Below are 12,917 nucleotides of genomic sequence, written 5' to 3' on the forward strand. Positions count from 1 at the left end.
ATATTTTATGACTCTGACATTTAAGAGTTACAAAACAGTAGGAAAGGAAATCTAATGGGGAAAATAATGTTTTACATCACTTTGTGTTTACGCAAATATCTACAAGTCTTTCACACGACTTAATGCATTTAATTCATGTAATAATTTTCATGTCCATTAGAAGTTATTTTTGAGGTTTTGCAAGATCAGTGAAGAATAATTCAAACAATACAAAATAAACTTCAAGTCATCACTATCCCTTTGATGTGCACACCTATTCAGTCACTATTTTCTATACATGTAATGAATGAAGCAATTGATACATTTTTGCTTTACTTCTTGTGATATTTTGTAATCTACTTATTTTACTTTCTCTTCAATGGTTCTTTCATATCATTAGTGTAAGAGGCTCTATAAGTCAATGGAGACAAAAGCACTGATGACACAGGCCCTGTGTCAAAAAGCTTTTTGATGTGTCAAAAAGCTTTCGGTTAACTCAACATAGATTAACACTGTTGAGTTTAACAGAGTCATTCTACTTATCTAACCATCTTATCCAGATGTGTTAAATTATAGATACCATAGCTGAAGGACATTGGCAGTTGAGGACCTCAATTTCACATAATTGATATTTGAAGTTAAACCAGAAAAAAGATGCATTTTAGTTTCAAAGAATCACCAAAACAATAGATTGGCTCTCAGTGAAAATTGTATTTAAATGATCTAAAAACATGAAATCAGCTCACAAGCTTTCCAAAAAGAAAAGGGACAGGCACTCATCTTGACCCAACTATGGTCACATCAAAATGAGCAGCATTAGACCTTTGCCCTGTTCTATTCCCACCTATAATGTTCACATACTAGTAAGAGGAAAAGCTCCCCAGTCTTAATGGTGATTAAATGTATGTAATGTTTGATTACGAGTATGAAAATCAAAGGGACAGAATTTGATGAAAGCAGGCAGGCTGAGGCGGAAAACTTTTTATTTCCCTTGAGGTTTGTTTATAGATAAGAATTTACATTTTAAGTTTACTCATGTAAACTTAAATGTAAACTTAAATTTACACTGGTTTAATGATCAACCAGTTTTAACAGTGGTTGCTATCACTGACGTCAGCAGGCAGAACAGTTCCTGTTTCTTTATGAGCAATACGATGCTATCGTCATGAAGTGTGTAATGAAGGGACCCATTTGCATCAGGTGAGAGACATGAAAGTTCTGTTGTACATTTCATGAAAAAACAAAGAATAAAACTTTAAAAAATGTGAAAGTCCTGGGAAACAGAAAAATTGAAACAAAGTCAAATAGGAGACACGTAGAGATTTCAGGGAAATAAGGGATGAGTGACAAAATTAACTGGTGAGTAATGACTGACAATGAAGTGCTAAAATACTGGAAGGTTGACGGCTAAAACCAAAGATCTGGGCTGATGAGCGAAATGGTTGCAGGTGTGAGTGTAGGAAGCAGGAGGCAGACTGAGAAGACGGACAGAGAAAGATGGCATGTGGGCGAAGGAGAATATTGAGGAAACAGAAAATAAATCTGACACAAATAATAACTAAAGAAACCTAATTAAACTAGTAACCAAGAAGGACTGAACTACAGTGAAACAGAATATAATTGAGCTAAATAAAAGAGAAACAAAGAAAGACAGAAATAAACAAAACCCAATTTAAAAACTCAGGGTCCTGACAGCTATATTATGATTCACATGTTTGCTATGAACACAACACTTCTCATTGTTCTATTTAACTTCAGTATTCAGGTGAAATTCAGATCATCAGTCTTCCCATATTACCTTTAATATTTATTTAAATTTCTCGATAAGATAATAGTTGGTCCAGAATTAAACATAATCCGATTAACCTTGTGTTCTGAAGACATGGAAACTCTTGATACTATTTGAAACTACAAGTTATTGTATCTATTATTTTTATTCTTGATCATCGGATTGTATGAGAAGATTTATATGAAGTGGCTTCTATAATTAATCAGTGTGGTTTCTCTTTTTATTAATTATTATTAACACTCCTCCGTTGAGCAGCAGCCATTTGGTTGAATTGGCTTGTCGAGTGCGGAGTGCTCACTGTGTTCAATACGCCCTTTGATGGCGAATTGCTGCAACTACAGCTTAACTTATCCCTTAGTCCTAATGGAAATGCAGCTTAAAAATAATTTTTACAGTAAAACAAAGGTCTTCAATTTCATTTGTATTGGTTTACTTGTATTTTATGATTGCACTGGTCTCAATACCGTCTCAGCTATAACATTCTCCACTTCTATTTGAGCCTCACAAAACACAAAGTCATTGTACTGTGATAGACCACAAAAACGAATAGTGTTGTTCCTGGTAGATGCGGGAACTGTGTCATAAACACCGGCCATTTATAACCTTATATCAGGTGTTGCTCTGATAAGATTAAAATGGCCTTTCTCTGCCTAAATGTCCAAAGTTCATTTTGAAAACCAGTATTAAAAATGAGGGAACATGCACTTATTTGGTTATAAATTTAAAGTATTGACATTTAGAGACTGAAATATCTAAAATAGCATCTGAATTAAATATTTTGAAACACCTATATTGAGCTGTGAAACCTGTTTCATTTCATGCAAGAAAATTCTTACTGATACTGTTGAAATAAAGATGTTTAAGACCTTCATTATCTTTTCTATGTATATGAAATAGTTTGATTGTGAATAGATCACTGTTACCTAAAAATGATTTCAGTGATTAAATCTATTCTTGAAATTTTTACTGATTGGTGATTTCAGCCAGTTTCTTTAGGAAATGTAAAAGATAGTAATGTAGTCATTTTGAAGAATTAAGCTACAAGCCTGAGATTAAACCCTAGCCCTTATTTTAATTTGGGTAATATGGTAGCTGCACTACTGTTGTTGGGACCAATATAAATTATTATAGGTTTGTTCTTTTTCTATAGAAAGCTTTATACTTGTTTGACAAATTAAGTCAAACATGTATGATCCAGTGTATATTTTAATGCCTTTTGATGGGAACTGAACATGTCAGTGTCATATGTGAATGACTTCAAAGATGCTTCAAAGTTATTGTTGCTAAAAGATAAAACATTTAACATGATGAAAATGAGGAAGTAAATCTAAGGTAAAATCAAATTCATTTCCAGTAACAGAGCAGCAAAAAATTCAAAGTTCAGTGTCCCTACAACTGTCGTTGTAGTAAGCACATAAAAGAGCCACAAAATGATATTGTCAAAGCATTACGTGAATTATCAACTTTCTTTCATATTTCTTCCATAAACTACCATATATGTAAATGAGCAACAAGGAGGATTTTTAGCAGTTGTAACTAATTTATGCTGTCTTGTTAGTGTAGCTCTGGTAACTCATTTAAAAGAAAGAAGCAACAGAAATGACAAAAAATAAAATAACCAATAAAAGAGGAGGAGGTTATCAATTTGTTTCAAGAACTACACATCAATAAAATTAAAATTCAGTATGAACAAATACAAAGTGACAGTCCAGTTACAGGACAGCAATGTAACTAATTTCAATAACAATTGCAAAAAGACATTTGCATTTTAATTTTATTTGAAACTGAAACAGACACATAAGAGTCTTTGTATTCATGATGTAATAAAAACTGACTTTCATTTAGTAAAAGTTACATGATTTCCTGGGCATGCTTTGATTTATTTGTGAAACTCAAAGGTTTGGAGCTGAAAATGCACACATGCTCAAACAGACAACATTTTCTGGAGGACTTTAGCAGGAGGGACAGTAGGTAATAAGTAACTAACCTCACAATACGCCATCTGGTGTTGTATCATGTAGTGCAACATTTCAAAACTATTATTAATAGTCATGATAGTAATAAATATTCCAATAAAATAAATACACTTATATGTATCTATGCATATTTTTCTTATTGATAAACATATTTTTAAACTACACACCAATAACCTTCCAAACTCAGTAATTATAAGTTCATTTAAACGTAAAAATACAGAAATTTCAACATGTTAGCTCAGCATTGACTCAGTCATTAACTGTTGATTTAATAAAATATGTGCTTTCCTGAAATATGAAATAATTTTGATGTACTTTTCAGTAACTTTCAAACTTCTTTGTCGGCCTCTGCTGGTGAAACTCATGAGTGAGAATATGTTTTGCTGAATTAAGGAGTTACTCTGTTTTGAAAACATTTTATATGTTAAATAAGGCGATTAATTTATTAAAAATTAAAAAGCAGATAATGTTTGTGTTTGAGACAGCTACAATCTTTAGTGTCAGATTGTAAAGGGAAAGATGCAATTGTTTGAATTGGATTCAGTTTGTTTTACTTTCCTACTGTACACATTTTTATATTCAAAGTCGATGAAATTTAGTGATAAAATGAAGCTTTATCTGGAAGGTTTCAAATTCATTGGCCAATGAGAATGAAATGTTTTTGCTTTGCGTTTTAGACAGTTATAGGAAATAAGAAAATGTTTATTTGGGAGGCTTCTAGCTGAGATAAATCTGCTTGAAAATACAGAAAAATATTGTTTTTTTGTTTTTTGTTTGTCATAGGCTGTCTGTGTAGAATACAGTAGAACACTCTACCATCAGTGATTGATCCATAAAGGGTCATTTTAATCAGGATGACTACATACTGTGATCCTACTAAGCAAAGATCTATCTATCATATTCTTATCAACAGTAATAATAATAATAACAGAACAACTAGTTGATTTAGAATTTGGTTGAGAAAACATTTCCTTATTGGCTTTGAATGAGATGAACGAGAGTCTCTATCAGTTTCCCAGCATCTACCGAAAGCGTCAGACTTTGAACCAGGAAGAGGACATATGATGGGAGTTTATGAGAGCAAATGTTTCTTCAGCAACTGTTGGTTTCGAAAAACAAAAAAGGATTACTGTTTTAACAAAATTTATTTCTTTAGTCTTTTACATCTGCTTCTAGGAACTAAACAAAAAATAAGAACAAAAAGGAAAATAAAGCCCTAATGGAGTTTAAAAGGGTCCTTGAATATAAATGAATAAACACCAGATCATCGTGATAATCGCCTTTTAAAGATAAAGTTGATGTACTTCCTTGTACGTGTTCGTTTATTGCTATCACATCTGATCTATCATTGAATAATTAACCAGATGTTGCTTTAAGGTCAGAAAGCAAATCATTTCCTTATTCTTGTGCCAAGACCACAGAATATGTGAAATGAGCCATAATTATCTTTTTGAGGTCAAAAGGTCATCTGTGTACTGATGTTTTTAAGGCTTTACTGCAAATTTATTCACCACAGTGTTAAATCATTGTAATGTCACAACTATGAACACGTTTAGGTGGATAAGTGTTAAAACTAATACTGTTAGTATCAGAAACTTTAGTAACCCAACATGGGGAACCTGGAGGAGAATTCAAAACTAGATTACAAAGGTGCAATATTCTTCTGACATGATAACGATAAAACCCTTCCTCAGGCTATATCTTCAACAGATATCCAAAGTGTTACAAGAGAAATGTTACCATATGACGTTGTGTCTTCTGCATCACATATTGTGACTTTTGCACCTGTGGGTAAATGGGTAATAAAGATGAACAAAGTGCCTTAGAGGAAGTTCATAATAGGTCAGGATGAGACCCATTAAACTTTAGACTTCCTCCTCAACATGTAACCTTAGAGACAATAAACTCTGCGTCAATAAAATTTGAACTCCCTTTCATACTGAGTCAGGACATTTTTTCTGATCTTAAACTTTTTTCCACTTACCTCAATTGTTTACTTGTATTCTTTGTCGTTTCATGAAGGAACAAGTAGCAGTGTTTAAAGTCATTGTGAATGTGCGACAAAGACTTGACATGTTGCTATAACTGCTGTATATGCAAAATACAAAACCATAAAGTATTTTGCAACTTTGTGGTTTCTAATTATGATAAACATTTTCAGTTGTTGATCCTGGTGCTTTTGGAGTTCTTATATCACTGAGTCTTTTTAAACAATTTAATTATAATTGTAGTGTGATTCTGCACACTACAAACTTTTCCACTTTTCTACTGTCTTACACTTATAAATGGTCATTGACAAAGTTTAAAGAAGCAATTAGGCAAATTTATATAGATTCTTCAAATTTTATAGTGAATAACTGTGTAATTACAGTACAATTTACTCAGATGGCAGGACTGTAAAAGAAGTATTTTGTGTTTAAACAAGTCAGCTATCAATTGCACTTGCAATTTTATCGGATTCATCTTGACTGCTTCCAAACACATTCAATGCGTCACAGGTCAGTAAATGCAAATAAAAATATAGTCACAGAATAAATATAATGCTTTACAAGAAAGGTTTTGCTCATTTAATTTCTTTGGAAGTTCTCCCTATCAATAACTGTCAAACATTGCCAAAACACATTACCAAATGAAAATAGTTTGACGTTTAGTTTTAAAGGGAGATATCATTAATGTGTTTAAGTTCTGAGTGATTTTTAAAATTTAAACTGATGATTAAATTGTAACTCTAATTACATTCAGCTTCATTTCATAATTGAAATTTTGAACAGGTTTTTCTTCTGAAAAATATGTTTGTAATAAACTTTCATTTGAAGCAAGAGGAGAAATGGCAACTATGGAGCGTGTTCTGTCACCGCACGCCATCTAGTGGCGTCAGAAATTATCACACAAAAATGTGCAACGCTATTATGCAATTTTGACACAACTAGGTGACGAATTTCCACTTTTCACTTGGGAAACTTCCAGCTTTGTGGCTCACAATGATTTCATCACTACGTGAATTCTTTTGTTGTGAAATGTTTGAACTGATAAATTAAGAATCAAACATTGACAGGCAAGATTACTTCTTCAAGCAGAGATGAACAGCTTTACTGCGATCAAAAAGACTCTTTACTGTGCTCTGCTGCTGGCACTCTTGGGTGAGAAAACTTATTTTCTTTAATTTTTGACATGTACTTATTTATAATCTCTCTATATAGACAGTTTTTGTTATCTATCTAAAAATAAAGACTGTTAATTCAATTTTGCCATTTGTTTAAATACTTTCATCAGAAATAAAAACAATTTATTTATTTTCATTTTATATCAAAGAACCATAGTTGTTAACGATCATGTTGACTCTTTCTCATCCTCAGGTTCACCAGGATTTGATGCATCCATGCAGATCTCCTGGACCGGCAGGGTGACTGCTGGCTCCCTCACCACCTTCACCTGCTCTTCGTCCTGTTTTCCAAACTGCGTCTACAGCTGGAACTTTAATGGCAGGACAGTCAATGGAAGCACATTATCCTGGACACCAAATGGACAGGGTGTTTCAGTGGAACTGCAGTGCATCGTTTTCAATAACAAAACCGGAATCACTCGCAGTACGACCACCATTGTAGAGATTTGGAGTAAGTAGAGTGGAGTCAGGTGGTAACTAAATGTATTTGGTCAAACATTGTAAGTAGGAACTGTACGTGAATATCCTGCAACTATGTATTTTCAGTCATTTTGCTAAAATAGCTAGATCATCTTTCTTAATAAGTTGAATTAACAAAAAGGCAAAATGCTACATTGTGTGTCTGATTGCAGAATAATTTTCTAAACTTTACATGTTTTCATCCTAGATGTTGTTTAATTATCCAAAATAAACAGTTTTTCATATATAAAAATAATGTAAAAGTCTAGAATGCAGATGGATGCTTGACACAGTTTTCAAAATTTTACCTTGACTTGATTTATATTCAACCAACAACACCTATGGATAGTACTTTACTTCCTACATTTTTGGATATTATTGTGTACTTTGACTTAAAAGGAGAAAAAAAATATTCCCTTTATTTTGATGAATGTAATACATTGTTCTTTCAACATAATAGATTATAAATGAACTGAAGTCCTTCTTTCCTTTGGATCTTGTGTAACAGATCCAGTCTCTGTGCGAATCCGTCCTCCGAACATCGTCCCTTTTCTCAACCAGCCGCTCAGTTTGCATTGCCAGGGTTCTGCATCCAGAGGCCACCAGGGTCCGACAGATATTGTCTGGTACAAAGATGGACAGAAAGTGACTCAGCGTGAAAATATGAGGTTCCTTCAAAACAATCTCACTCTTCATTTTGACTCCCTGCTCTCTTCTGATGCCGGTTTCTATCAGTGTGAGATTTATCTGCCAACATCCAAGACGAGAGTTTACAGCCTGGGATTCCTGCTCAGCTGTAAGTTTGCAAATGGAGGAAATGATTAAGTAACTACAAATAACACACTGTTGTGACATTATCTGCACTCGTGACTCTTTTGTAGTTGATCCATGGAACGTCACCATCAGCGGGCCTGATGTTGTGTTTCCTGGCAGGTTGAGTCAGTTCACCTGTCTGACCAGCTGCACCATAAATGTTGAATGCAGTATTAGGTGGCAGTTCAGAGGAGGTTTCCCTGTAGGAACCTACTTTTCAGTCAACACAAACCACCTCAAGTGGATTCCCTCCAATCCTGGGACGTTTCAGAACTTCACATGTATCGCCGAGAACAAAGCTGCAGGACGCTCAGCGGAGGACACAAAGATGGTGGAAGTTAAAGGTAATGACCCATCTTCAGTCTGTAGTCTTTTGTCTAGTAACATATAAACAAAGTATTAATTTGTACTTTTTTTCTATATCTTTAAACAGGTGTTCCAATTTCTGGATCAGAGGTGCAGTTCAGTAAACTTTCACTGCTAGTTTTCTGTTTCCTTTTGATTCACATGCTCTCACCTGGAATTAAGTTTTAAATTATGTCTTTTCATGCTATTTATTTGTAACATTTCCTTGGTTTGTCTGTTTTATTGCTATTACACTGGATTACACAAAGCTGCTAGACACAAAAAATATTAAGAATCAGGTTAATTTAAACCTTAAAAAACTTAATCGCCTTCATTTATTTGGTGATTTTTGGTTAGCCTGACGCTGCACTGATCAATAATAAATGATTTGTTTTATGAAAGACCGGACTGTTCTCTTTCTCAAAACACCTTCTGCTTAACATGAACTGTTTTCATGACGCATTTGTCTAAGGAAAGTTCAGGCTTATGAAAGAGGTTGTGAAACAAGTTATTACTGCTAAACTTTAAGAGACTCTTCATTAAAGTTCAGTAACCAATCCATTACATCACATCCTGTATTGCTTTTGATTAAGAAGAATAGTTACATATTGGATCAGACATGTTCATCCAGTATCATGTGCATTACATCTGCTAACATACAATTCTCAATGTTAGTCTTTTTATCTCTCAGTGTTTGATTTCACATTCCTAGGAGTGTGAGTTAACTCAGAATACTAAGAACAGGTTTAATTTGTCCAAGGTTTATCATTGGCCATATTTTGGTAATGACTCAGTCTTTTTTGTATCCGTCTGAAGCTGAGCAAATACAACAGATAAGTATATCACTGAACAAACTCAGGATAACTGAAGGCTTTTTTTGTGCCTTGTTTTTCAGTGGATTTTCAGAAACATAACAGTGTGAATCGTACCCTTATCTCTGTTCTTTATTAACTGTTCTTACTTATTTTAAGTATTTGGGAATCAAAACTGGAATTTCAGTTTGGTAGATTTGTACACTTGACCCTCATTAATGATTAGCTGAAATGTTTTAATATGGCACTTTATAGCTTGTTTTTCTTGAAAAGTATAACCCTGCAGTACTTTGAAAGCACTGACAAAAATCTTCAGCAGCTTGACTTACACTATATGAACAGGACCAAACTTTATATTTTTTACCATTTCTTATTGCTCAATAATTTCCCCCCTCTAAAGATACGATGTTAATCACTGCTTAGGCAGAAAGAAAATAAACACACAAGAAGAAAGAAATGGCCTCTTTAACAAACTTCTGTCTTCTTTTCTTAAAGAAATATGTGCATTTCTTTAAGATTTTTTAGTGAGTTTAAATGAGTCACCATAAATCCATCAAATATTTTTTTTCATGTGCTGATTTTTAACATTAAAATATGTAGGATTAAATGTTCTTTAAATGTAGTATGAAGATGAAATTATAAATAACCATAAAACCAATGAAGAATGTAATTTGCACCTTCCCCTATTTTACTCACACACACACCCATGCACACACACACAAACAGTTTTATGGGCACTAATTTGATTTTCTTTCAACTTTCTGGTCAGTGTCATACTTTTTAATTGCCATAAGGGGGCGCTCTTCTCATAAATTTCTGTGCCCATACTCCATATATTCTGTGTTCAAATTAACACTGGGAGAGATATTGATATTGATTATTGGGAATTACTTTTCAGTCGTCAATTAGTTGTTCATATTGTTTTGAAAGTTGTAATTCAATTACTAAAATATCAAGATTTTGTGAAAGGAAACACCAACTTAACAGATTCTTCTGGGAAATGTAGTTCTTCTGCTCAAGTTATATAAATGCATAATGTCATGTAGGCTATTAATTTTCTATACTGTTGTAAATTAAATGCTAATGCAGGGATTTTATAGTGTTTCCTGCATTCAAAGTTGCAAACACTTGAATTATTCAAAACATAAAATAGAATTTTATTGTTTTTATTCCACTGTTAAGTTCAAATCTACTGAAATGTATTTCACCTAACCAGTTCTGTTATAATAAGTAGCATTTTATCATATTTGTCATTCTTAGGACATGTGAGGCTGCAACTCTGAGTCAAATCAAACAATTCAGCTAAAATTTGTGATTACAATATAATTTAGTATAAATTAAAATGGTTTATATTATGGGGTGGAATGTGTTTCTAAGATTTTGAAATTTAGTAAAAACATTTATATTGCTGCATTACAACAAAACTATGAGACAGGGTCAGATTTCTTTTATTTATAAAAATCAACTACTGCTCCTACTGCTGCCAAAAGGTAATAACAATATTAGAGGCTGAAGCTTTTTAAAGCCTGACTCTGGCAAGAGGTCCAGGTTCTGCTATAGTAACAATTGGGCTGCAGAAGTCCAGGCAATGTTGAAGGAGGGACGTCTACACAGGTCTGCTTATATGCACCTTTAACCTCTAACATGATGGCAGGAAAGGGAGAAACAGAAACTGGATTATAAAAGGAGTGGCCCGGTGCAGCAGTGGTTTACAGTCACCCCTCAGCGGCTCTGCCTTCCTGTGTGAACTTTGCATGCTCCCAGTGCTTGTTTGGCTTTTATGCAGGTGTCCAGATTTCCCCTCCACCCCCCACAGGCCAAAGACATGACTTATTGCTAAACTGAACAAATGTGAAAGTGGCTCTGCTTCTGTTTCCTGTAATACTTTGGGTATTTATCCAGGGTGTGCCTGTCTTTGAATCCAGAATCACTTCAAATTCCTGTGAAGTAAAGAACGAATATCAGGTTTCAAAAAGACAATATCTGCATTTTTACATCATAAACACACTGACCTTCATGCTATACAAATTACCTAGACATCAATCAGTCTTTCTAGGGTCATTTGCATGACCTCAATCAAATACTGACCCTTGCTCCACCACAATCACAATAGAGCCCCTGTTGCCTACTGAGAGCTATTGTGAAGCACACAATTGTTCCTTTATGTGAGACATAATACTTGAAAAAAGGGCACATTTGAATGTCAGGAAGGAGCAGATAAGAACCTTGTTGTAAAAGCTGTGAAAATAACACTTTATTATACATTTGCAGGATTTGTCACTTAGATTATAAAGTGATTTTTATCCTTCGGAGAAGAGTATTAAGAGAAGTTTGAGAACAAACATTTAGCACAATGCTGGATGTAGTATAAGCTGCTGTTTAATTCTGCCCTTTTGAAAATGTACTTAAAAAAAATTAGCTCATTATAGAATTTATTTTTGACATACAAACCTACTAACGCTTTGAGAAAGTGTAATTTGTAAAGTGTGGAGTCTTTCAAGAGAATGATATGGTTAAACTTGAGCTTTAATGATTCACATTTATGATTAAATTGTGTTTGTTTTCTATATTGTACATTGTTGCATATTTTAGTTTATCATTCTTGTGAGGCACTCTGTGACCACTGTCTGTGGAAATGTGCAAAAAATGGTAGGACCACCAACAATTCATTTCAGTTTCCCCCCTTTTCTCTAACATCATCACACTAAATGAAGCTCAGGTGTTTTGACTTTCATGGTTATTTTTGTTTTAGTTTAGTCCTTATATTTGGTTCTTAGTTTATCATTGTATCTCATAATAAACTTTTGCCTAGATTTCAAACCAATGTGGTACAATGTACAATGGATTATTTCCTTTCTGTTAATTCACTTAAATTTTCCATTTGTTATTTATTACTCTTTAGTCATTTACTGTGTACTTATCGTTTGATGTTACTGTTTATGTAAGTTTCAGGGTTTTTTTCCCCCTTTATTTCACTCTGATCTGAACAGCTGCTTTCTATCTCCTCATCTCTGCTGACTGTGATTCCCCTCAAGCTATTCCTCATTTTTCCACGGTTTTGTCATTCTGTTAGCAAAGACGCTTTGTTTCTCATGTTCCTCTGGTTTGCACATCAGCTGTTTTATGTAAACATTTTGTGTTTCTCTTTAATTAACCTTGCTACTGTGAAAAATTGTAAATTGTCATCACTGATCCCTTATTTGTGAGAAATAAGAAATCATTGCACAAATATTAATTGAAATGGATAGTATTGAGTTAAAAATCAAATATTAAAATGTTTTGGAGGAATCTTTTGGTTTCTGACAGTATGGCATGATTAAATACTTCAAGGATCAAATTGACCCAGGAAAATTATTACTGTACCCCAGAAATGAACATAACAGGAGGGTTAAATAGAAGAGTCTCACTGTGAAGCTCTCAAAAGTTTGAAAAAAAAAAAAAAAAAACATCACAGCAACTTGCAAATCAGTGTCACAGTTCTTAATATTTTTAAAACAGGTGTAAAATGAATTTGCTTGCATTGCTTTGATCAATTTAAAATGGGGATTGTGGCACAAAATCAAGATGAGATAGTCCACCTA

The 12,917-nt window shown here is 33.6% G+C and overlaps 1 protein-coding gene across 1 annotated transcript; it reads left to right on the forward strand.

Moving 5' to 3' along the window:
- Positions 1 to 6,673: 6,673 nt before the first annotated feature.
- On the forward strand, positions 6,674 to 8,885 carry LOC129371368 (carcinoembryonic antigen-related cell adhesion molecule 20-like). The gene is made up of 5 exons (XM_055047938.1): positions 6,674 to 6,884; positions 7,101 to 7,358; positions 7,875 to 8,162; positions 8,248 to 8,523; positions 8,613 to 8,885. Exons 1-5 carry the CDS (start codon positions 6,824 to 6,826, stop codon positions 8,711 to 8,713), a joined length of 984 nt encoding a protein of 327 aa, XP_054903913.1. The 5' UTR covers positions 6,674 to 6,823; the 3' UTR covers positions 8,714 to 8,885.
- Positions 8,886 to 12,917: the final 4,032 nt, after the last annotated feature.

This window comes from Poeciliopsis prolifica, unplaced genomic scaffold, assembly GCF_027474105.1.
Source record: "Poeciliopsis prolifica strain line A6 unplaced genomic scaffold, Auburn_PproV2 SCAFFOLD026, whole genome shotgun sequence".
In the NCBI taxonomy this organism is placed as follows: Eukaryota; Metazoa; Chordata; class Actinopteri; order Cyprinodontiformes; family Poeciliidae; genus Poeciliopsis; species Poeciliopsis prolifica.